The sequence below is a fragment of the Gymnoscopelus braueri genome (genome assembly GCF_963280865.1).
Source record: "Gymnoscopelus braueri genome assembly, chromosome: 16".
Taxonomy (NCBI): domain Eukaryota; kingdom Metazoa; phylum Chordata; class Actinopteri; order Myctophiformes; family Myctophidae; genus Gymnoscopelus; species Gymnoscopelus braueri.
In genome coordinates, this window is record NC_137616.1 from 21,532,647 (window position 1) to 21,557,955 (window position 25,309).

The 25,309-nt window shown below is 38.3% G+C and overlaps 2 protein-coding genes across 2 annotated transcripts; one reads left to right on the top strand and one right to left on the bottom strand.

Annotated features, from left to right (window-relative positions):
• The first annotated feature begins 436 nt into the window (after positions 1–436).
• Positions 437–10,974, top strand: nme6 (NME/NM23 nucleoside diphosphate kinase 6). Its single transcript, XM_080452506.1, has 6 exons — positions 437–658; positions 1,433–1,528; positions 7,468–7,570; positions 8,207–8,246; positions 8,946–9,106; positions 9,796–10,974. The coding sequence occupies exons 2-6, from the start codon at positions 1,436–1,438 to the stop codon at positions 9,945–9,947; spliced, it is 549 nt and encodes a 182-aa protein (XP_080308632.1). The 5' UTR covers positions 437–658; positions 1,433–1,435; the 3' UTR covers positions 9,948–10,974.
• Positions 10,975–11,344: 370 nt separating this feature from the next.
• baalcb (BAALC binder of MAP3K1 and KLF4 b) lies at positions 11,345–17,616 on the bottom strand (the record flags this gene model as incomplete). Its single annotated transcript, XM_080452730.1, has 3 exons — positions 11,345–11,494; positions 11,805–12,004; positions 17,433–17,616. The coding sequence occupies 3 exons, from the start codon at positions 17,614–17,616 to the stop codon at positions 11,345–11,347; spliced, it is 534 nt and encodes a 177-aa protein (XP_080308856.1).
• Between the last annotated feature and the right edge of the window lie 7,693 nt (positions 17,617–25,309).

The window sequence follows — 25,309 nt, forward strand, 5'->3', positions numbered from 1 at the left end:
AAAAAAAAAACGAAAACACTGGTTAATTGGGGTCCTTTTGTACAACTCAATTCATAGTGACATTAAATGACAGACAGATATACACTACTATAGCCTGTTAAATTGACAACATTATGATAATTACGATCATATATTATTTTTTTTTGTGATCAAGTTTTTATTTTATTTTTTGTTCACACAGCTGGAGGATTGAACAAGCATGTCCTGCACAGTACAACTGTGCAGCTGATTCCAATATACATTTGAACTGCCCAACAAGGGGTTCTTATTTGTCCCTCCAGTTAAGAATTTCCCCTAGTCCCCACGATCATATATTATGATAAATTATAGAGACAGTTTATTGGTGAATATTACCAGCCACACTGAATGTGGAACTATTACATACTGGTTTAGTTTCTGGAGGACATCTTAACTACCGGACCCGGTACCGGGACCATTAAAGTGCATCACAAATTATATCCGTGCTGTTATATCATTAAATTACGTTTTATTGTCTTAAATGCATGCGCTGATCTATAAATCTACTGGATGCGTGTAGTTAGTTGAGCGCTGTTTTGGCTGAGTGTTATAAGTTGATATTTCTTGTACTATGGCTGCGGCCGCTGCGATGCCAGGCTGAGCAGCGTCAGAGATTCATTCTGTCAAACTGAAACACAAGGTGTGTAACCCGTTACTAACATGACTGTTAACGTATCGAACTATCGTTGCTATTATAGTGTATAGTTCTATTTTATTTAAATAACAATCACGCTCATTTCTTGTCAGCAGAATGTTGTGTCATTTGTCAATTTGGCTTCTCGGTAACCCTGAAACGTGACTGTCATATCATGAGTCAGTCATGGATGAACTTCAACCTGGTGTTTGCACTTTCTCCATTTACAGAGTTTACATAAACGTTCAGATTTCAAATATAAATTGCTTAACCATTGGCCACGGATGTTACAATTCTGTTCGGGCCCGCAGAAGTACCCTTATCTTCCGTATTGTTCAATAAAAAGCATTTTAATCCGATCGGTGGCCATTTTCTCCGTATTTTCGCCATGCTTTCAACTACGCGACTCTATCGGATGGGAGGTGTATTGCACTCTGATACATTATAACTCTATGAGAAAATGGCCACCGATCGGATTAAAATGCTTTTTATTTAACAATACGGATGATACGGGTACTACCGAGAGGCCGTACATAATTGTAACATCAGTAGCCATGGGGAAGCACTTTATATTTGAAATCAGAAGGTTTAAGTAGATGAACGAGTCGTAAAACCAGGTTGAAGTTCATCCATGACGGTCGCGACAGACAACGTCGTGTATTCATGGCTAGCTAGATATTTTAAAATCACAATACATATGACACTACTTTTTTATTTTGTATTTTACTTTGCGTAAATCCTATTTCCCCCCTCATGTTATCTTATTTGTTTCTATTCCAGGCAATGCTGCTAACAACCACTCGCCTGGCTAAAGCACTGCAGCTCACCCTGGCGGTCGTTAAGCCAGATGCAGTGGCACATCCTCTGATGTTACAGGTGAGCTGCACATGAGTTTTTCTCAGGTTAGACTTAGAACACAAACAAATAGATACAGAATTTGTTCCTAAATCATTCACAGATTATTCATCCGATATAGGGCAATTCTTGGTTAATAATAATAAATAAATTATAAATGGTTACAATTGGATTGAAATGGTAAACAGAATATTCAAATTACACAAGGAAAATTGAGTGAGAATTGCAGTGAGAACCTGGATGGAAAATGTGGGTCATAAACTAGTGTTTATTTTGAACAACGTTCAACCTGGCCTCTCGATTTTGGGCACAAGTGTACCGTGGTTCTTCTTATCATGTTTGCATCTGTCTGGTAAATCATTCTCCTTTTTTTATATTATTTTGAAAAACTTTCAGAAATTGTTAAAAATTGTCAAAATCTACACGCTCACAACGTGTTGCGACACGTGAACTTGTAGACAGGGACGGATGATGGCTTGTGCACATTGTGCACAGGGCCCTGGAGCCAAGGGGGCCCTGGCACTGCCACCTGAAAATCAACATTTTGATGAGTCAGTCGGAGACCCCTCGTCCATTTCATGTACCTCCACTAGGCAGATTTTAAAATAAAACCTGTGTTGTCTAATGACATTACACGTTTCCAATTGTGTAAAATAAAATACACTCTTATTTTGAAAGCTTCCCAGTTGTAGGAGGAATCCGATTTCTATTAAAGCCATAAAAGATCGCCTATTTTAGCCATGCAACATCGTCGGACAAATATAAAATAGGCCTTAAGTGTTTAAGTTTAACTACCTCAGAGTTGTTGAAACAATTTCATGAAACAATTTTCCAAGTACTAATCTTCCACAGCCGTGGGCATAGATCTGCTCATCTGAAAACACAAGAGGCTGTACCAATGTGCAACATAAGACAAGCTTATACTTTGCTGCGTTCAACCCTGAGGTATCAAAGGGATTAACGTTTTGTTGGAGCTTCATGAAGCAGGCCTTTATCAAGTTTATCATAATAATAAATAGTGGTTTAACCACTTATAAGCCCTATATGCTTTGTTGTACGACAAATAGCTGATGTACAAGCTCACAGCGTGTCGCATTGTGATGTGTTATGAGCGTACCGGTATCTGTTAATTTTGCTATTTTTGAAAATGTATTTATTTACTTTGGAAATATTTTTTACATTTTGTGAAAATTGACATGCTCAAAATAGGGACATGCCTACAGTAGGGATGGCAGGTTTAGTTTAGTTTAGTTTAGTTTATTTCAGTCAGTCAATTTGTGGTAACATTACAGTAGGTAATAAAATAAAATAAATGTTATCAAGAAAAGATACCCACATTTCTGACCAAAAAGGTATAGGCTGAAGCATTGCTTATTACGCCTACCCTTTTACAAAACAAAGAAAAAATGAAAGTCAAAATGGAGAGAGAAAAAGAAACAAAAAACAAAAAAACAACCAAAGGAAAAAAGAAAACAAGGTACAAGGACAAGATACTTTTCTGTACATGTACGTGTTTGCTGTACTGTACAAGTATTTGTATATATGCTATGATAAATGAAGTCATACAGAAGGCACATGCCATTTATATTTTTTTATAATTATCTATCATCTTATTTTTAAGTAATCTTTTGAATATTTTTAATGAGCTACACAATTTCAGATCTTTATCAAGGCTGTTCCACAGAGTTACTCCTTTGAATGTTGTACATCTTTGTTTTGCATTTGTTCTTGTTTTTTCTTTTGAGTAAATGCATGTACCCCTGAGATTATACTTTGTTTGTCTTTTATGAAACATCTTCTGGATACTGTCCGGGAGCATGCTGTTATTGATTTTGTACATGAGTTGAGCGATTTTAAAGTCCACTAGTTCTCTGAATTTGAGACTGTTTGAATTTATGAATAAAGTGTTGGTTGGCTCATAGTAATCCACTTTGTTAACAATTCTTATTGCTTTTTTCTGGAGTATGTATATTGGGTTACTTATTGATTTAAATGTGTTTCCCCAGACTTCCACACAATATGTGATGTGTGGTATTATTAGGGATTGGTACAGAATATATAATGAATTTGTGTAGAGAATGTCTTTTGTTTTATGCAGTATTGCAATGGCCCTTGATATTTTTGTTTTTAATTGATTTATATGGGGATTCCAGCTCAACTTATGGTCAATAACCACTCCAAGAAATGTGTTGTCATAGACTCTCTCTATTTTTACTGTATCTATCATAATTTGTATATTTTGTTCAATTTGTCTATTTCCAAATACCATAAACTTTGTTTTATTTAAATTTAATGATAATTTATTTGCATCAAACCATCGTTTTATTGTTTTTAGTTCCATTTCCACTGTATCCAGAAGATGCCTCAGATCTTTACCAGAGCAAAACAAATTTGTATCATCAGCGAACAAGACACAGTCCAACTTCCTGGAAACATTGCATATCTCATTGATATATAAGATGAAAAGCTTTGGCCCCAGGACCGAACCCTGTGGGACCCCACATGTGACCCTCAATAATTCAGACTTATTATTATTTATTTGTACATATTGGAATCTATTTTCTAGGTAATTTTTAATCCATACATTAGCTACCCCTCTAATACCATATCTATTTAGTTTTTTCAATAATAATCTATGGTCTATAGTGTCAAATGCCTTTTTTAAATCTATAAATAGTCCCACAGTGTATTCATTATTTTCAGTGTTAGTAGATATTTTATCTATAAGTTCCATAACAGCCATGGTTGTAGATCGGTTAGATCTAAATCCATATTGTTGGTCACTCAATAGATTTTGTTTTTCTATGAAGTGCTCCAACCTATGTGCAAAAAGTTTTTCTAGTATTTTTGAAAATTGAGGGAGAAGGGAAATTGGCCTATAATTAGAAAATATATGCTTATTTCCATTTTTGAAAATTGGAATTACTTTAGCTGTCTTCATTTTATTGGGAAATATTCCTGTTTGAAGTGACTGATTGCAGATATGAGTCAGTGGTTTTGCAATATATATTATAATATTTTTAACTAGGCTCATATCTATATCATCACAATCAGTAGATCGTTTATTTTTAAATTTATTTACCACTTCAATTAATTCATTCTCCTCAATTTTAGTTAAAAATATAGTATTGGGGTTGTTGTTAATAATATTCTCATCTATTCCGTCCTTAATTATTGGGTCAACAATTTCATTTGCCAAATTTGAACCTACATTTATAAAAAAATCATTAAATTCATTTACAATCTCCTTGGCTGTAGATATGTTTGGTTTATTTTCTGTGATAAAGTGATCAGGATAATCAGATTTTTTTAGGCCCTTCTTAATTATGCTGTTTAGAATGTTCCATGTACCTTGTGTATTATCTCTATTTTGTTGCAGCAGTTTATTGTAGTATTCCTTTTTATTAAGTCTCATTATGTTAGTTAATTTATTTTTGTATTTTTTATATTTATTTTCAGCTTCCTTAGTTCTATTCTTTAAAAACAGCTTATACAATATATTTTTCTTTTTACATGCATTTTCTAAGCCTCTAGTCATCCAAGGCTTCTCCACAAATTTGTGTTTCTTCTGTAATCTTAATGGACAATGCTTATCATATAAGGCAGTGAAAATAGAGAGGAATCCATCATAAGCCTCATTTGGATCATCGTGTGTATAGACCACATTCCAGTTTTGCTTCCCCAGGTCTTCCTTTAGAGCATCTACAGCTTCTGATGTTTTTTTGCGAATAAATGTTTGATTTTCATGATAACTTTGGGTTTTTGTCTTAATAGAGTTGTGAAAGGTTGCAAAAACAGGAAGGTGGTCAGTGATGTCATTTAGTAAAATTCCACTTACTACTTTGCTCTCAATGTCATTCGTAAAAATATTATCAATCAAAGTAGCACTATTACAAGTTATTCTTGTTGGTTTTAAAATAACAGGAAATAGGCTTAAGCTATACATTGTGTCCACAAAGTCTCTAGTTTTTTTGTTTTCCTTTGAATTCAAAAGATTTACATTATAATCACCGCATACATACACCGTCTTTCTTTCAATGATTTTACCATATAAGTCAGTCATCTTATCACTGAACGTGTCAAGACATGATCCGGGAGTTCTATATACACTACTTATTATTAAACTCTTTGATTTTTCCACATATATTTCCACTGTAATAATTTCCATTATGTTTTCTACAATTAATGACATTGTTTCAATTATTTTGCATTTAAAGTCGTTATGTACATACAAGGCAACACCTCCATATCTGTTGTTTGCTCTGTTAATTGTGAATAGTTCATAATGGTCAAGTTGCACTTCGGCCTCCGTGACTTTTGTGAGCCAGGATTCCGATATGGCAATGACACTGAACTTGCTAAACTTTGATAGAAAGTCCTTAATGTCTTTAATGTTTTTATGGAGACTTCTGCTGTTGAAGTGTATCATTGACAAGCTACCATCCATTATTATATTGCCTTTAAACTGTTCCTCAGTGTAGTACTCACAGTTGCAGTTGGTGTCGCTGTAAACGTGGTTTACTGGGTCAATGTTAATTCCAAGTTCATATGGCTTGTACTCAGTGAAGTCAAACGATTTGAGATTCAGCTCCTCATAGTTCTGTGCAGTATAATCCACATAATTCCGCGATCCCATTATTCCAAATGCATCATCATCCACATCATTGAATGGAAAGGAACAGTCTATGATCACATTCGTGTCCATGATTTGATATTCGGGATTATTCGCTGAAGTTTACTTTCCATTAAGAGTCCAGAAAACATGAGATTCAAAAAGGATACAAGGAAAAAAGAACACATGCATATAGACGGACGTCGTTCATACAAGCATGTAACTGTCATACTCATATTCACGTTGATCTTCACCGTCTTCTCATGCGACAGCAGCGCAAATAAGATTAAGTCATTCATTTGTACTTGTCAAGGTCTTTTAATTCCTTCACCATCACCGCCTTTGCTTCTTCAGGGGATCCATTCAGCCGAATCATAACCTTACAGTTTCTCGTCCACGTTGCTTGTATTTTTTCTTGTTTTCTTAGAATGCGTGCCTCCCTTGCAATTTCTGCATTCTTTTTCGTAAGGTGCTCATTCACATACACACCCGTCCTGGCCAGCTTCTTACCTTGTCTTAACAATTCAATCTTGCCTTTTCGATTAGCAAAACAAATTATAATAACAGGCTTAGATTTGCTGTCCTTTCGGGGTAGTGTGTGACAAGCTGAGATGTTATGGCTGTCAATGGTCATGTTTCTGCTTTCGAAGAACTTGACGACTTGTTGCTCCAGTGTTTGCAACTCTTGCTCGGGCGCGTCCTCTCCTTTGTCTGAGACTTCCGCGGCCCTCGCATATGTTTGGTGCTTTGTTTCCAGACCCGTAATAACGAGGTCCTCCATTCGTGTGTATTGTTCCAGATTATCCATCCTCTTCTCCAAGTCGTTGATCTTCATATCCTTTTCTTTTATTTCTGTTTTGAGGAGTTTCACCTCCTCGCTCATAAGATCGATCATCTCTTTCTGTTGTTTGGAGATTTTTCCTATCTCCTCTGACAGACGGTTCAATGTTGTCCTGAACTCCTCCATCTCTTCTTCCATCTTACTTTGTTTATTTGTTTTTGGTGGCATTATTCTGGTAATTATTTGAGTGATTTACAAATATTCATCATGATATTCACCAGCATAAAGCGCTGTCAAGCGCAAAAACGCTGCGGCCACCTCCTCTCATGACACCTAATGTGTTTAAAATGAGCTACTACTGTAGGTATGAATGTTTTCTGTTCTGTAGGTATTACATCATGATCACAGCACCTTCCATTTTACTGTACTGTGGTAACCTGCACTGGGTGCAGTTGCTCCAAACATACTGTACTCCCAGAATAGTAACCAAACATGCAGGCATAGAATTAGTTTACTTATTAACTAGAGCAGTATATTATTAACCTTTTTTTCTTCTTTTTCTTTCAGGCTCTTCACCAGAGAATCCTGGACAATGAGTTTGTCATTGTTAGATCTAAAGACATTGTGTGGAGAAGACAGGAATCTGAGAAGTTTTACGCTGAACATGCAGGTGTGGAAGATGGTGTTCTTTGAACTCTCCAGGTGTTTAGATTGGCAATATTTAACTGCAGCCCGACTTCACAGTACTGACTCCACCTGACAAAACAAACAAAATGAATCCTCAACACCCTTTGTGGATACACAATTCATTTAATTGTGTGTAGACAACAAAACCAGCGTACTGCACCTGACCTGACCATTATGTAATTAATTGTAAGCCAATTAATTGTTAATGTGTCCGTTTTATCCTTGGTGAGGTTCATAGCCACTTGAACTGGACTGGTCAGAATAAGACAGATTGAACCCCTCCTTTTGTTGATTGAACATCTATCTGCCTTTTTCCCCCCTGTTTTTATTTTATTTTTTTAAGCATTGTTGTGGCTGTTTTTGTTATGATGTTTTCCACTGAGCCAGACAGCAATTTCATGTCATTGAATTGCAGCAGCAAGTTGAAATGAATGCATCTTTAATAATACATGAATTATCTTGCAGGTATTCAGGGCCTCTGGCAATTCTAAATTGATGTAATCTGGGTCTCTCGCTCCCTTCTGCTCTTGCTACTTCTTCTTTTTCTTGTTTGCTTTTGTCATAGACCTACTTTATTAATGCAAAATATGAAATGCTTTGTCCTTGTTTTGCTGTTCAGGGCGATTCTTCTTTCAAAGACTTGTAGAATTCATGTCAAGGTAAGCTTTGTTTCAAGTAGAACTGGTATAGGCTATACATTCCTAACCACAGTCAGTGTTCGTCAAGTGTGTTTGTGCAAGTGCTGTTGCTTTTATGCCCTTTAGAAATTGTATTTTTTATGTTTTGCTGAGCGAAGAAAATTTTAATCAGACCTTATTACACAGCGCACTGAACTGACACATAAAGGTATACCTCAATTGACAGGGATCCTATTTCATGCTTAGAAAGTCCACAATAAATCAATTCTAGCCAGGTTCTGAAACATCAATTACATGGATTTCAATGATCAAGAGACTTCCTTGATTAGCACTTGAGCCCTGGGGCTATTGCTTGAGAGCCAATATGTAGCCTTATAGCTTTTAAATGCAGAGACTCTCACTGCTGGAATTGCTAAAGGTGCCTGCAATCACATTATCATTTAGTTTTCCTGTGGTGAAGCCACAGAAATCTTTCCCTGGTTATTATAATTAGCCTCAAGTGTGAACTGAATTATCTACATGTCAGCCAGTCCATCCTGTCAGCCCTGTCTGTATGGTTTAGCGTAATCTGATACAAAGCCATACAAAGTCTTGATGAAATCGATTGTGTACAAATCCCTTGTTAAATCAAATTATTCCATTGTCTGTCGTGAACTGCAAAATCCTCAGTTAGTAAAATAGTCAATTTGTCAGGATTTTACTGTGTTCTATTTTCCCCAGTGGTCCAATGCGTGCATACATTCTAGCCAGGGAGGATGCCGTAACCCATTGGAGAGAACTAATGGGACCTACCAAAGTGTTCCAGGCTAAATATACCTCCCCTGACACTATTCGGGGTCAGTTTGGATTAACAGACACAAGAAACAGTACGCATGGCTCAGGTACTGTATGAAATACATTGCTCCTCATGGTATTAAAACAAATAGGCTATCTACTGTATATAATAACGTGATGGGCCTATTTAGAAGTCTTAAAGCTTTCCTCTTCTATGCTTGATTTGAACCTGGTTTCCTGCACACAAGTGTTGAAATGTTTACCATTGACCAAATAGAGCCTGCCTGCTTGCTCAGGGGAAAATGTAATCTTGACCATCATGTCTAGGGGGTGAGACACAAGATCTGACACGATGTAAATGTCTCGATAGAAGAGCAGGGAGACAAAATACAACCACCCCAATTGTATAAGTTATATTGTATTAACATACTCTATCATACAGATTGTACAAAATTACATTTGTATTCAATAAAAAAGTTACATAGTGCTGCTTTAAGATCATAGTATGTTATAATTATCATAGGAGTAATCCATAATAATGTTATAATGCATTATAACTGATTATAATGCATTACAAACTGATTATAATGTATTACAACTATAAAAATTATAACATACTATGATCCTTGCAAAAACCTCATGTAGTTATAAAATGCTACAATGGGTCATGATCATTTTTATAAAGTATTATGAATGTCATGAGTGCTCCTAACTATAGTGTTATAATGCATTATAAGTATGTTTATCATAGAAAGTGTTACCAATATTTCCATTAATGGTCCATTATTCTCCCCAGATTCCATTGAGTCAGCACACAGAGAGATCAACTTCTTCTTCCCAGACTTCTGTATGAAGGAGTGGATGGAGAAGGAAGAGCCATCGTTCAGAAATGGAGAGATGAAATACGACCAACAAAGACAGATCCACATACTTCCAACAGAAAGCTGACTCCACAGTGCAAAGAATATGTCCAGCTGTAAAGCCTGATTTATATTTGAATGCGCCGAAAATAGCCCATATACAAGCCCGCAATGCGTAGTGGGCTTGAAGCTCGACTATTTTCACTGTGCGACGTGTCAAAAGACGGAGCATACATTTTTGTGCCATATCTTCCAGAGTCAGTGTCACATACTATGAGTAAAGATGATGCTGCCAAAATGGAGTTGGTTGGCGGTTGTGTTTTACCTTCATTCCATTCGTTTCACTGTTGACAAAATAACTCAAAGAGTGGATGACCAGATTTTCATGCAACTTGGTGGGAATGATGAGTCAAAAGTCAAAATGATATATCTCAGGTAGAAATGGCATAATCTTGACAATTACATACAGGTACATAGCATTGACAGAGGTATGCACTCTACTGAACTATTAACAATAGTGATAACTTTTTAAGATGACTATTGCACCAAATGTATTCTCCACTCTGCATGGAAACATCACATTACATTTATTAACTATATTAACTAATTCTGCAGCTTCTGTGAAGTGGCTTAAAAACATGGAGAGCTTTTCTGTCATGTTTATTGTCAGTAAAAATTGTGTGACATGTAGGCTACTGTAAAGACACCATAAATTCAAACACTGTACTGTTAGTTCTAACAAAAGTTAATATAATGCACACATGATGAATGCAGACCATTTCTAATTAATAACACAAGCTCGACTGTAGGCTTTGCACAAAGTAAATAATGCAATCAAGATGTCTTTTAAATCTGAGACATTGGCAGCAGCTTTTTTTAAATAGAAAAATTCATTACCAAAATAACTTTTATAGTACTCCCATAGGACATGAAACTGTAAGATTGCAACTTTAAATTAACAGGATTTTACTGTGTTGAAAATCTCTCCAAAGGCTCACTAAAATCTTTGGGATTCAAGACCAGTTAATACATTTGAATTAGCGATGATTGTCTTTCTGGGACTTTGAAAGAAGCTGCCTGGTTTCAGGAATGAAATAAAATACATTTACATTTTCTTCTGTGATACTCTTTCCTAAGAATTTTTGTTTGTTTGTCAAACTGTGTTCACATACTATATAAACATCACAATTAAATCGTCTTTCAATTTAAAATAACTGCTGTAACAGCAGCAAGCAGACAAAAATACTGCATTATGTATAAAACACACTCCTGACTAGTATAACAAGGACTTCTGGAGAGTCCGTGCTATGTGCTATGTTTCTAAGACTGACAGTCTGTCAAGCACAATTTCATTCCAATTCAGACATTCCTCTTGTACTTTCACTACATATTTGAGGCATACTTTGAATGTAAGAATCACCATTACTTTAACCCTCAATCTTTCTTCATCACCTTCATTGCTTTCCCCTGTACAATCGCTACCCTTTAAGGCTTTTGTGTGTCAAGAGGTTTCATAACCTCGTAGGTGGTGAGAGACTTCTCTTTGATCTTTCCGTTCTTGTCCACCTGACGGATGCTCTGTGTCACAGTGATGGTCACCTGTTTGGTGGACATCCGATTGTCCTGCCACTTTGTCTGCGCGGGGAGATGAATGAATTATTACTCTTTAGATAAGTGGGTAGAAAAAAAGAAGCATAAATCCTGAAATGGTAAAGACAAGGCTGCACTGGCCCCAGTGCAATTACAACAACTCAACCTTATTCATTAGCTTTTCACTGTAAATGGGAAACCAAAGGTCAGTCACAAGAGATTCTAACATGGCTTTGGATAAAGAACAATTCTATTATTTAATATATCCAGGGCTTCCTCCCTTTGCTCAAATACTAGAATTGTGTTTTTCTTAACTCAAGAAAGGGCAATCAAAAATCACCAAAGAATGACTTACAATCTCTTCTGTGCGTAAAACACTCCTGCGCTGAACTGTGGTACCCAATGAAGGTGGCATCACTGCCTGTTGTGAAGGGGGCAGCATTGCAGCCGGGCTGCTGGCCTTCCCCTCATTCAGACTGGCTTCAGACAGAGCTGAACAGACTTTAAGGTAAGCCTGAGCCGGAGGAGGTAGGCCATCTTCAAACAAATCTGGAACTGGAACAAATCAAAACAACACAAAATAATAACACACTTTCTCATAATCGCCAAATCTGCTTTGGAGCTCTGGGCAGGAAAAGGGAAGGAATAGTCTCTTTTCTTTAGTACACAGTTAAAAAGCCTCAATGTTCATTTTATTGTGAGAGCCAAACTGGACTGGGTCCATTTGGGTCAAGTTTTAACTCTCAGACCCTTTTTGATCCATTTGAATAATTGTACACTCAGTTCAATTAACACTGTGTACCAACCATAGGTGTCCTCAGACACAATAAGGCAAAAGGTTAACCTTCTGGTTTAATGTGCAAAAGCACATTTTAATTAGTGGATTCAACAGTAAGTATTCTCTAACGTCAGTTTGCACTAAGTATGAACTAGGAGAACTATTCAGTCCCACAACAGTTGGTCATCGTTATGCATGTGACCCACAAACCCACAGCAAATCAATCCTTTGATGGTGATAATGCCATGCTCCATTCACTAAATACAGTAGACCTCCATTTGCTAAATTGGTTACAGCACGGTAAGCAAGGTATCAAACCATGACTGACTATGCTTTTTGGGACTAATCAGAATCTTGCATTTAAAACCAAAAATCAATCATTTAATATCACTTTTCTTGATGGTACACAACTGCATAGAGTTGATCACATCAAATATCTTGGCCTATGGCTTGATTCAGAACTCTCATTCAAAAGTCACATTGATAACATTGTTAGGAAAAAAACGTACTGGTGTTCTCTACCGTAACAGAAAATGTTTTACATTTACAGTCAGAACGAAACTGGTTCTTCAACTCATACTAACCATTATGAATTATGCTGCTGTAGTCTACCAGACTGCATCTAAAATTAACCTTCTTCCACTTAATACAATATGCAGATTTATGATTTGTTCTTGGCTGTCCATATACTGTATGACTCATCATTGCACCATGTATGAAAATCTTAACTTGCCATCTCCCACAGTAAGACGACAGCAGCACTGGTTACAGTTTAATTATCCACAGTATCTCAAATAGTATATGGATGATTTCACTTCTAAACATCAACTAAGATATTGTGCAAAGGTTTTCTTTGATGTTCCAAGAGTATCTAAATCAGTTTCCAAAAATCTTTTAGGTTTAAAGCTCCTTCTGACTGGAACAATCTACCTGTTCATAATTCATATTCGGTCAATAACATCTCTTCAATTGTTTAAAACTGCACTGTCCTCTCACCTTGAGATTACCTGTTCAAGTTTTCACTAATCATCATTATAACAGATCTATGATGCAATGATTCATATATGTGTTCTGTGTATTGTTGTTGTGTTGTTGTATGTTTTGTTTAGTTTTTCTCCCTTGGTTGAATTGTTCGGTTTATTTCTTATTTTTTGTTTGTATTTTGTTTTTGTTTTGTTTTCCAAATGTATGTATTAATATGTATTCTGTAAATGTGGACCCCCTTTGAAAACGAGATGGTTCATCTCAAGGGGTTATTCCCAATAAATAATTTAAACTAAACTTCAAATGAAAAACTGCCTTTTCAAGAGTGCATAGGGATACTTCCCAGTTTACCATATTCCCCTTCCTCATTCCCAAGTTACAGTAAGTCCCATTGTGACTGACAGAGATAAGCAACTTAGCAGCCCTGCGACGGCAGCAATATTAAAGAAGATTCCTATTCCAGGTGGTGCAGGCAAAGAGGCTGAACTGAGTCTGGATACACTGACCCTCCCTCTTACAGATAATAGATCTACAGCACACACCGTCCATGTGTAACACATTTACTGCAGCCTCACTAACCAAAGTCAACAAAGACAAAATGTGAAATACTCTTGACTATTTTGGAGAGAACCAGTAGGGTCTCAAAGAGAAAATGTACACAATTAAGGCGCTGGGTGTACACATAGGACACAAATTGCGAGTCTAAATTGCCAAAAATTGGAGACAAGCTCCTTCAGTGGCAGGACAGGGACCTTTCAATATCAGGAAAGGTTGTAAATGCATAAGTCCAGGCGTCTATAACATACCAGGCAGACACTTTTCCAATTCCAGAGTTTCATGGTAGCACTCAGAAAAATCTAATTTAAGAGCCGTAGAAAAGTTCCTTTCCCCTGTAAAGATTAACAGTTGTGGGTCGACTGATGGAGGAAAAATCTGAAAACTTCTGCCAAATGTCCACAACCCCACCCTGACCAGTAGTACCATGCCATTAGTCCAACAGCCCATTGTTCCTAAGTACCATTGGTCAGACGCCGCACATTATAACTAAGCCTATAACCCAAGCCTAACCTCACACTAACCTAACATTTTTCGGACTATTGAGATATTGGAATAATGGGCTGTCAGACTAATGGGTAGCCCCCAGAACAGTAGCCATAAAGATCTAGCCTGGCAAACCAATGTTTGCCCACAAGAGTTTTACTTGAAAGGAGAAATTGCACCTGCAGTGTCCAAGAACAAACTGTGGTGATGATTAAACACTGTACCATCTGTTCTGATTATGCCCCTCAGCTAAAAGTGTGTGGTCACTAGTGTCTCCATGGCTGCAAGCATTTACAGAGCTGCAGTATGCTATGAAGTCATAGCCTAATGGCTGTCTGGAAGGCAGACCAGCAGTTAACATGGTTAAATGGAGGGTCATTTTAATTTGCATAAAAGAAAGTCTGCGTAAAGCAAGAAAGTTTGTAAAATGTGAACTATTCATTATAAACTCTTAATTAAATGTATGTTAAATACAATAATAATAATTATTATTAAAGCTGCAAGCAGCGATGAACGGGCCCTCGACGTTCTGTCCAAGATACAAGCCTTTAAGGCTATAGCTTAACACATTGACTGCCAGAGTTTATTCATAATGTACTCACCCCTGTGCCAGCAATTTGCGTGTTTTTTAATTTTTTTGTTTTGTAATTTTTCATTCAAATACATTCTCTGATTGTGTTGTCAAGCACCTACGATTGTTCCACCAGTAGAGAGCAGCACATCCAAACATTGATCACCTCGCTCACCCCCTCCCAAACAGGCCCACGTCATATCCGGTCATTCAAAGGATGTGACGTTTTCGACAATTCCCGGCCCGCTGATCGGCCTGAAAACGACGTGATACACTACGACGATGGCTGTTAGTCACCCGGACCAAAGAAAATAGAAGTTGAGCTGTCCGTTTGTCTTTTCTACCGTGTGAAAAACCGTGTTTTTCCTTATTCTGGCCGAAAATCACCGGAGAAAAACAACGTGACCCGGAAATGATTTTTTTTTTTTACATCCGGCTCCGGGTGAGTGTGACGTAAGTGGAAAACGAAAGTGTTGATGAGAAATAAACACAGCCGTGCGATCACAGATTAAACAATGAAAATTCAAAAGAACGTGTAAACAGGCTCTTATGAATCCTGGCACTCAAGCGATGGATTTGAAAGAACGTGTAGACGGGATCTTGGCACTGTATGTGTTAAGCAAATGAACCGAAACCTAAAAAAGGAAAAAAAAAAAAAAAACAGATAAAAACAAATCGGACAATTTTTTTGAAAAAAAAAAGTTAGGAAAAAAAAAAGTCCACCCATAAATGTTGGACTATGTAGCATGCTGCCATCTGGAGTTATGCGAACCGAAGTTATGGCTGTTTAAAGGCCGGCCAATAGGAAGATAGAGGGGGCGGAGCTTCAGAAATTACAGCTCGTCCCTATTGGTGGTCTAAGTCCACATACCAAATCTGTACTCGGTAGCATGCTGCAAACTCGAGTTATGGCTATTTAAAGGCCGGCCAATAGGAAGACAGAGGGGGCGGAGCTTCAGAAATTACAGCTCGTCCCTATTGGTGGTCTTAATCCACATACCAAATTTGGACTCGGTAGCATGCTGCGAACCGAAGTTATGGCTGTTTAAAGACCGGCCAATAGGAAGACAGAGGGGGCGGAGCTTCAGAAATGACAGCTCGTCCCTATTGGTGATCTTAGTCCACATACCAAATTTGGACTCGGTAGCATGCTGCGAACCGAAGTTATGGCTGTTTAAAGGCCGGCCAATAGGAAGACAGAGGGGGCGGAGCTTCAGAAATTACAGCTCGTCCCTATTGGTGGTCTTAGTCCACATACCAAATTTGGACTCGGTAACATGCTGCGAACCGAAGTTATGGCTGTTTAAAGGCCGGCCAATAGGAAGACAGAGGGGGCGGAGCTTCAGAAATTACAGCTCGTCCCTATTGGTGGTCTTAGTCCACATACCAAATTTGTACTCGGTAGCAGGCTGCGAACAGAAGTTATGGCTGTTTAAAGCCCAGCCAATAGGAATTGTAGATCGGCTATTCTCACTTCCTGTTTGGCGTTGAAGTTTGACGCTTTGCCACGGTCATGCCGTTTTACGAAAACTCAAGCTTTTGATAACTTTTCATCGTTCTTTTGTGTACTCTGAGCGAATTTGAGGCGGATCCGATAATCCGCCTGGGAGGAGTTCTTAAAGTACAACCTGTGGAAATGGCGTGAAATACACAAAAACGCCACTATCAATTCAAAATGGCCGACTTCCTGTTTGGTTCTGGTCATGACTCCAAGAGACTTTTTCGTAAGTTGGGACATGATACAGGTGTGTACCGATTTTTATACATGTAGGTGAAACCGTATTGTCGGGCTTGAAGCACGAAGTTTTGTAGGGGGCGCTATTGAGCCATTAGGCCACGCCCACTTTTTATTTTTTTTATACGTAATTTTTCGCCACTGGTAATGTGTGTGCAATGTTGCGTAACTTTTAGAGTACGTATTGCCCCTCAAAAACGCGATTCATTTGTGCAAAGAATAATCATCGCAGTTTCAATAGGGCTTCGCACTACTGTGCAGTGCTCGGGCCCTAATTATTCTAAAACAATTTGATGTAAGCCTGTTTTGAACTTAATAAACATGAATGATTACATTTAAATTTAATTGATAAAAACAACTCTCCATGTTCCAATTACTGTATGTTAAATATAACGTGATAATAAAAAACAGAAAACACACTGGGCAGTGGGGCTATTAACCTTTAACTGGTCTCCTCTAGTGAAGTGGAGAGCAAACACTGACTGGTATTAATGCAATTCCCAAATGGATGAAAATTGTACTTTCATTTAATACAATATCAGTAATAACTGTATCAAAGTATATAATGAAGAGCCTGACAATAAGTAGCAGTGGACAAAGTGCCGTCATACTGAGTGCCGTCGTCTGTGCAGAAAAGTCAAAATAGAGGGCAAACTGGGAATTGGGAATGGGAATAAAAAAATAAAAACAACTCTCACATCAAAGTGGATAAAGTATTCTCTCAAGGGAATCATTCTAAGTATTAATTCAGCCATTTGGGGATTATATTATATTATATATTATATATTAAGCATTTTTGTTCCATGTTGGACATCAATCAATTCGTCATTCATCCAACCATTCAACTATCAATTATTCATGTTTTGTTTTTTACCATGGTTGAGTGTTTTCTCAGAACAGAAGCCAGTCTCAGAGGAGTTCTCAGAAGGGATGCTCTGGATGGAGGACAGGGGAATGTCAGTGTCCGTGCTGGTCAGCCATGTTGACTCTGTTTCTTTGGTCCAGCTCTCCAGATAGCGAGGTTCTAGGGCATCTGTCCTGCTGCCCCCACACCCCATAGTTCTCCAAACAATTCACTGTCAGTTGAGAGGCAGCAGATTATCTTAATGAATAAGGACATTGAAAGAAGATGGAAATAAAATATTGAATAATAACGAAGCCCAGCTGCGCTATCATTGGTAAATGAAAATAAAAATAGTAATATATTTAACTCATTCTTGTTCTCTAGATATAAATTACACAATAAAGTGAAACCAACTCTTTCACCAATGCCTGCCAATTAAATCATCTTTATACAACATTTAGGATATGAAGTGATATAAAAACATACTATGTAAGTTTCCAGTTTCCAAATTGGATGTCCTCTATCTCCAGCATTTTTTTAAAACCTACTTCGCAAATCTGTGTGATTAATCAACAGCCTACAGACTCCACTAAGTAGAGCAAACAAGTTAGTTCTGTAAGTAAAAGCACCTGTAACAGTGTCATACAGTAATTTTAGCCAATGATACTACAGTAAGTACTGTAGGCACCAAGCACGGTTATATCTCACCAAAGATGGTAACTTATTATTCAGTGAGTTCAGTTCTTACTTTGTTATCATGTTCTTTAAATTTGAATGTTAGCACATAGCGTACAGTTTTTTTAAAAACATTTGCCACACTATTACCTTATGGACCATACATTTTTACACTTAAAATACTTGTGCAATCCTTAATAGTTAAACAAAAGTCTCCTTAAATAACTGGGTTATGGTTGAGATTAGTCACCTGCATCCAACTGATCACTTGTTCATTTTTCCTTGAGTCGTTGAAGATAGAAGCAATCCTCTGTTTGCTGATCCACAGATGCTTGAGGGAACATTTAGGGAATACTTGGGACAATCTTTCACATTTGGCCTAAAGAGAAAGACAACACATAATTTTCAATTTAGGCATTTGGGAGATGATCTTATCTAAAGCGACTTGCTTCTGGTGCCCCTCCGCCTCTGTGCCTAGGTGCTCAAACTGGCCCATGGTTCAGTGGGATCAGGTCAATTTGGGGTCACAGACTCTGAGTCTGTGGTGACTCGGGGCCCATTTCTACTTGCCAAACTGCCGACAGGATGTTGAACTGTTTGTACACAAACAGCACAGCACAAAAGGGACCAGCCGACGCTCACATGCATCCCACTGGAATCAGACATTCCAGTGGAATGAAGTGCGCTGTGTATCCTTTGAACAGCTGTGGCTCCGATCCTGGTGTACCCTGACCCCAGCAAGACATTCATTGTGGACACCGATGCCAGTGACATGGGCCTGGGCGTGGTGCCATCCCAAGAGGGTGAGCATAGGAAGCGTGTGGTGACATATTATAACTGCTCCCATAGCTGTCCAGAGCGGAACTACTGCGATATCCACAGGGAGCTGGTGGTGGCAGTGGTCAGGGCGCTTTGACATTTTCATCTATGCTTGTACGGACATCGGTTCCTTCTCCGAAAGGACCATGGATCCCTGACCTGAGTCAATGGTTGCGGCTCTTCTGGCCGATAACTCGGCTGAAAGCAGCAAGGACCGTGTTAACCACCATCGACCCCCAGAGGTTGCGGGAAGAGCAGGACGGCAACGTTGTCCTTAGCCGGGTACGGGACTGGATGACAGCAGATCAGTGCCCCGAGTCATTTGCAGTTTCTCTGCTGGACAGGGAGAATAAGGCCTGCTACTCCAAGTGGGCCAATCTCACCCTAATTGACAGCCTGCCCTGTTGTATCGGAGATGGCAGGCACCTGGGAAGGTAAACAATGTTCGACGGCTTCTGGTGCCCCTCCTCCTCTGTGCCTAGGTGCCCCAACTGGCCCATGGTTCGGTGGGTGCAGGCCACATTGGGGTCACAGACTCTGACTCTGTGGTGACTCTAGGCCCATTTCTACTGGCCAAACTGCTTTATACACAAATGTGCACATCACAAAAGGGACCAACCGACGCACACATGCTCCCCTGCAGCAGTACTAGGTAGGGCCACCATGGAATGCGTGGGTGTCAACATCCTGGGCCCTTTTCCTATCACTGAACACAACAATTGCGTCCTTATGGCAATGGGAAAGACTTTTCCCTGGGGGTTCGGGTGTGGGTGTACACCCCTACCCAGTGAGGAAGAATGGGGTCTCTCCTAAATTCAGTGGCAAATGGACTGGGCCATGCAAGGTGCTACTCTACTGACTGCAGCTGGTATGGGACCATATAATAGGATAGTCGTCCTTTGTTACCTACTGCCTGGCACCCTATCGGCTCCTCGCCATCATGGAAGAAACATTGTTAGACACTGAGAGTATACCCCCCCAACATCATAAGACCCTGGCACTAGCACCCAAACCTCCTAATCAGGTTGAAGTGGGATTCCAGGACTTTGTGATGGACTGTTTATGAATTATGACATTTATCTGATTGACCCAGTACATACATGTGTTGAATCGCTCTCCTCTGTGTAAGCACTACTGATACACTTGACGCCATGACAATGAACTACTTAATCAGATACACTGACGTCTGTGGTCAATGATATGAGATGCATGTTCTATTCCTATTTCCTAGTCATTCTGTTCTTGTCCTTGTCACGTCACGTGTCCAACACTGTATATATATTCTTTATGTGTGTAATAAACTTCAGAACTTGCCATGTGATACTGCCTGGTGTCGTCTTGTTCTGTGCGCACAAGACTCAACTGAAATATCACTCACCACCCTTAGTTATAGGGAGACTCTCAAGGGACCACATGGTTGGTCAACCGAAATCACAACACTGTTTTTCTGGGGACAGCTGAACCCTCAGATGGGGGCTGTGTAGTGTCCTGGGGTGAGACAAGTGCTTGAGGAGTTTTCCCAGCATGCTTCTGACACACATAGTTGTTAATAGTTGGGATGAAAGTTCATGAAATTGTTCATTTTGGTTGATACATGGAAATGCTGTTTTGTGTTCCGATGTTCAGTTACAGAACCTTTTACTAAATTGAATAGAGGTTACACTAATGGTAGCCTATTATTCTAACTGGCTGTCCGAATAAACCACTTCCTTTATCATCAAGTTTGTCTGTCACCTTTACAAGACCATGAAAAAATGTGCAGCCTACAGTATACTGTATAGGCTACATTACATACAATGTATTTGAAGACAGTGGTATGGTGTGGACAGCATGACTTTATTTTTTATTTCTTTACAGCATAGTAGGCCTAGGCTATGTGACAAAAATATATTATGATGACGTGTTGTAGTAGGCTATTATTGGTGTGACTTATTTCCTTATTTTTTAAAGAACAGGCTATGATCAGGTCCAGCGTGTAGGCTACCTGTCGTGAAAAGATACTACATATTAGAAAACTAATTAAATATGCCAGGATAGGCCTATAATTAGTAATAGTATCAAAATTCGCGTAAAACAACAATCTTCCACATTGCATGATCGGTGTAATTACAAACATCCAAACATCTACAGTAGCGGAGACTCAATTATAGCAATGGCTTGCGAAAGAAATTCGCAATTACGAATTTAGGGTTAATTATTAAATCCTCTACAGGCTATTAGACATTTGCTATAATAAGCCGCGTGTCTCGTTACAGCGTCACATCCTTAAAGAAGATCAGGGGGAAAAAAGAAAGATGCGGACCCACGACCCATCCATCCACCACCTGATGGACAGATCATGTAGCCTATGGCCAAATCTTCCACATTTCTCCGACCGTGGCTAGCCTGGACTAGAATATAAACACAGCTTTTACACTAATTCAATGTAAGAGCTGTGGATGGATGGAGGGGGTTATTGACGATTGATCAAGCGAATGCAGATTGTGTAGTAAATCATGGAAGTTAATTATTGCTTACTGGTGATTGTTTGGATTCCCTTGTTTTCTCGCTCCTCTTCTGTGTGTGATCCTCTCGAGAAACCGATGTTGTCAAACAATGATTCTACCCCCCCCCCCCGTACCCCCGTCTCTACGCACGTGACTGCACGCCAAATTACGCACGATTTATCCTGTTTTCACCAACCCACTACATGTAAAATACATATTTTTAATATAAATTACGCACGATTTATCCTGTTTTTACCAACCCACTACGGGAAATATATATTTTTAATATAAATTACGCACGATGTATCCTATTTTCACAAACCCACTGTGGGTTGGTGAAAATAGGATAAATCGTGCATAATTTTTATGAAATAATGTATATTTCTGATATATATATAACAGAAATATTTTTTTTTCCTGTCACAAATCACCAGTCAGTATAGCCTATTTTTGATTCATGAAAACGGTTAGGCGTTAACTTAGGGCGTATTTGTTTTTAATTGGGTTTATTGATCTACATAAGATTGACAACAAGTGCTGATTCAGGCTTAATTTTTATATTTAATATCATATGGTGTATGTCCCTCAAACCTTTTTCAAAAGGTTTGAGCCTAAATCATCACTCAGATATACTCATCCCAAGTCAATTGTCTCTGGCTTATACAGCACTTTCAGCTGCAATACCAAAACGTCCTCTTGTGCAGGGGGGGGCTACTGAGCAATTCTGTCTGTTAATAAAAATAAATATTAAAAAAAAATATTAAAAAAAAAAAAAAAGGGAAAAATTCTGCATAAAAAGAAGCATCTAAGAAAAATACAAAATCGAAAAAAAAAACACTTTGAACATTTTTGAACAATTCCACCAAGTGTTTGAGGTGCCTGTTTCACCCACTTCCGGGGGGCGGAGCCAAAATCCGAGCCCGAAGTATTTATTCGTAGACCCCCACTTAGGGGGGGTAGAAAAAGTTTCGGAGCAATTCGGGCACTTTTCATTTAACATTGGGTTTGCCATCATTAATGTTTATGACATCATAAACATTTCCATTCTGAGATCGCCTGTTCAGACACGCCCATTCTGGAAATCCATGAAATGAGAAGGAATGACTGAATTAAAAAAAAAATCGTTTTTTTGGGTATAAGAGACACTGGGGACCCCAAAAAATACAAAAAAACAAGAAAAAAGTGATTTTCATGGTGTAGACCCTTTAATTGCTGCCATTTAAAAAAAAATCCCTCGGTTCGGTGGACACAGTCCTATGCAGTCCTGTCTCAAAAGAAGTCAAAATTCACATTTTGTACATTCTTAGAGCATCACAATGTGCCTGTTGTCTAGCCTACATTTGGGTTGATTTAATAGCCTATAGCCAGCCAGTGGTGAAAAGTAACTAAGTATTTACTCAAGTACTGTACTTAAGTACAATTTTGAGGTATTTTTTTTTCTTTACTGGAGTATTTCCAATTTTCTGTAGCCTACTTTTACTTCTACTCCACTACATCTGATCTCAGAGGCAAATATTGTACTTTCACTCCACTACAATTATTAGAAAACTTTAGTTACTTTGTAGATTTTGATTATCACAAAACATGCATTACCCATTTCAGCCCTATATACATTTCGTCCATTTGAAAATAGCCGATCTACAAGGTCACAATGTCATGATGTGATGCATTGTGAGCTTGTAGATCTGGTAATTTTAAAAGATTTTTATACATTTGAAAACTTGTGAATGAGTAGCCTACTTTCTACTTTTGGTACTTGAAGTACATTTTAATACCAATACTTTTGTACTTTAACGCAAGTACATTTAGAATTCCGGACTTTTACTTGTAACAGAGTATTTCTACATTGCAGTATTGATACTTTTACTTAAGTAAAAAATGGAAGTCGTTTTTCCACCACTGGAAATAGCCTACTGTTTTGCCCACAAGGGGTCAGTCACATCCAATGTATGCTCTTTTGGGGACTGATTGGACATTGGCATGCCAGAAAAACAGGTTCCAATTTAAAGAGAGTAAAGGGATTTTTTTCCCCTTCTGTAAATTATTTATTATTATTATTCAATTAATTTAAAAGTAAGTGGGCCATGTTTCAGTGGTATAAGTGCTGTTCAGTATATCTAACAAATCATGTAAAATATAGTAAAAGTTGGCAATGGATTTCTGCTCCCTGAGCCTCCCTCAGAGTAGATTTAATGGTACAGATCTTGGTATTAGCTCAGTATTATACAGTTCTATTCATGTCTTGGTCTGTGTGGTCTTTTGATTTCCATTATGAACTGTGGAATCAATAGATCACAAATCACGTTACATCCCAGTGTGTTCTATGAACAAATACTGGCTTTTCAAAATACAGCTGCCTTGAATTGGATGATTTAATACCACTTGTATTCATCAAGGTAATTCCTCATGTGTGTCAGCATTTATAGGCCTAATCATTGTCAGTGAAGGAAGTCACGTAAGAAAAGTAGTGAGATCAATGTTCAGTTCACCTCATTTACTGTTTACCAACAAAGAACAATTGATTTTGTAATCCTTTATTCATTGTGCGATATCATCAACAATTGATGTAGTTAAAATAGAACTGTCACTTTCTACATTGAACTCATTAGGTTATTACTGATGTCCTTCCCTTTACAATGAGGCACTTAGCAGGAATAAAGATTTCTGAAAATCGATTGAAATATTTGAATGTGAATTCAAAAGATCACTTCATTTAAACACTTGCCAGTCAATCAAAAATACCCCCAAAGCACAGATACATATTTTGCTTTATGATGCACTGCATATTTATGTCTCCATTTTGGGCGGGAACCCCTATTTGTAACTATACCTTTCAGGACGGGAACCCCTTTTAGGGTTCCTGTTGCTATGTACAGGATATAGAAACATACATTTGTTGACATTTTTGAATAAATATTTGAAGTTTAACCTTCAGGTCTAAATGGGGCGATGTTGTGGAGCTTGTCGATCGTGTTGTGGCTTGTGGAGCTTGTAGATCGTGTTGTGTGTTGTGGGAGCTTGTAGATCAGCTATTGTCAATACATCTTGAAATAAATGTGGGGAAAAAAATACATTTTAACAAAACAAACCTTATATGGCTCCCTGGCACAAAATATTTTCAGATGGGGGTCCAGAAACAGCAGGCTTTATATTCCTGGAAAGTTAGCATGCTATAATGGAACCCATTGTTCTTGTGTTAATAGAAAATAAAATAAAAAATGTGGGGGGGGAAAACCCTGCCAAACGATGTCACATCAACATGAATTGTCCACAGCCCTCTTCTGAGAGACAGACCGAGTAGAAATAACTTGTACCATATCATATCAGTGAAGATCAATTATATGAAGAGGTTGAAAAATTGGGGGAAGCCCTATTTTATACTTCATCATAACATAAGTTGGTGTCACACAAAAATACCCACTGTTTTGTGAGCTTGTAGATCTGCGATCTGCTATATTTTCTATTTTTGAAACTTTTTGACAAATTTGAAAAAATTCAAATAGGGATGCAAGGTTAAAAGTATACAGATGGAATTCTTTTCATCCAGACACAGAATTTCAGTCCTCTACAACAGTGGTTCTCAAAGTGGGGTCCGGAGACCCTCAGGGGTCCTTGAGCGCTGAGCGGGTTCCAGGGGGTCGCCTGAAAAATTGTTAATAGCATCACATTTTAGAAGATTCTGAAGATTTGAAGATCTTTAAATAATTTTTAACCCAAATCTTCTCTTCTGGGGGTCCCTGGCACGAACTCATTTCAGATGGGGGTCCGTGGCCAAATACATATTAGTTTGGCGGTCCTTGACATGAAAAGGTTTGAGAACCACTGCTTTGCAAGGATTCATGAGAAGGTCTCCAGGAGCTGTACATACACCATAGGCCTACACTTGCCCCTACAAATTCTACTACTATTTTGCCCAGGTCTGACATG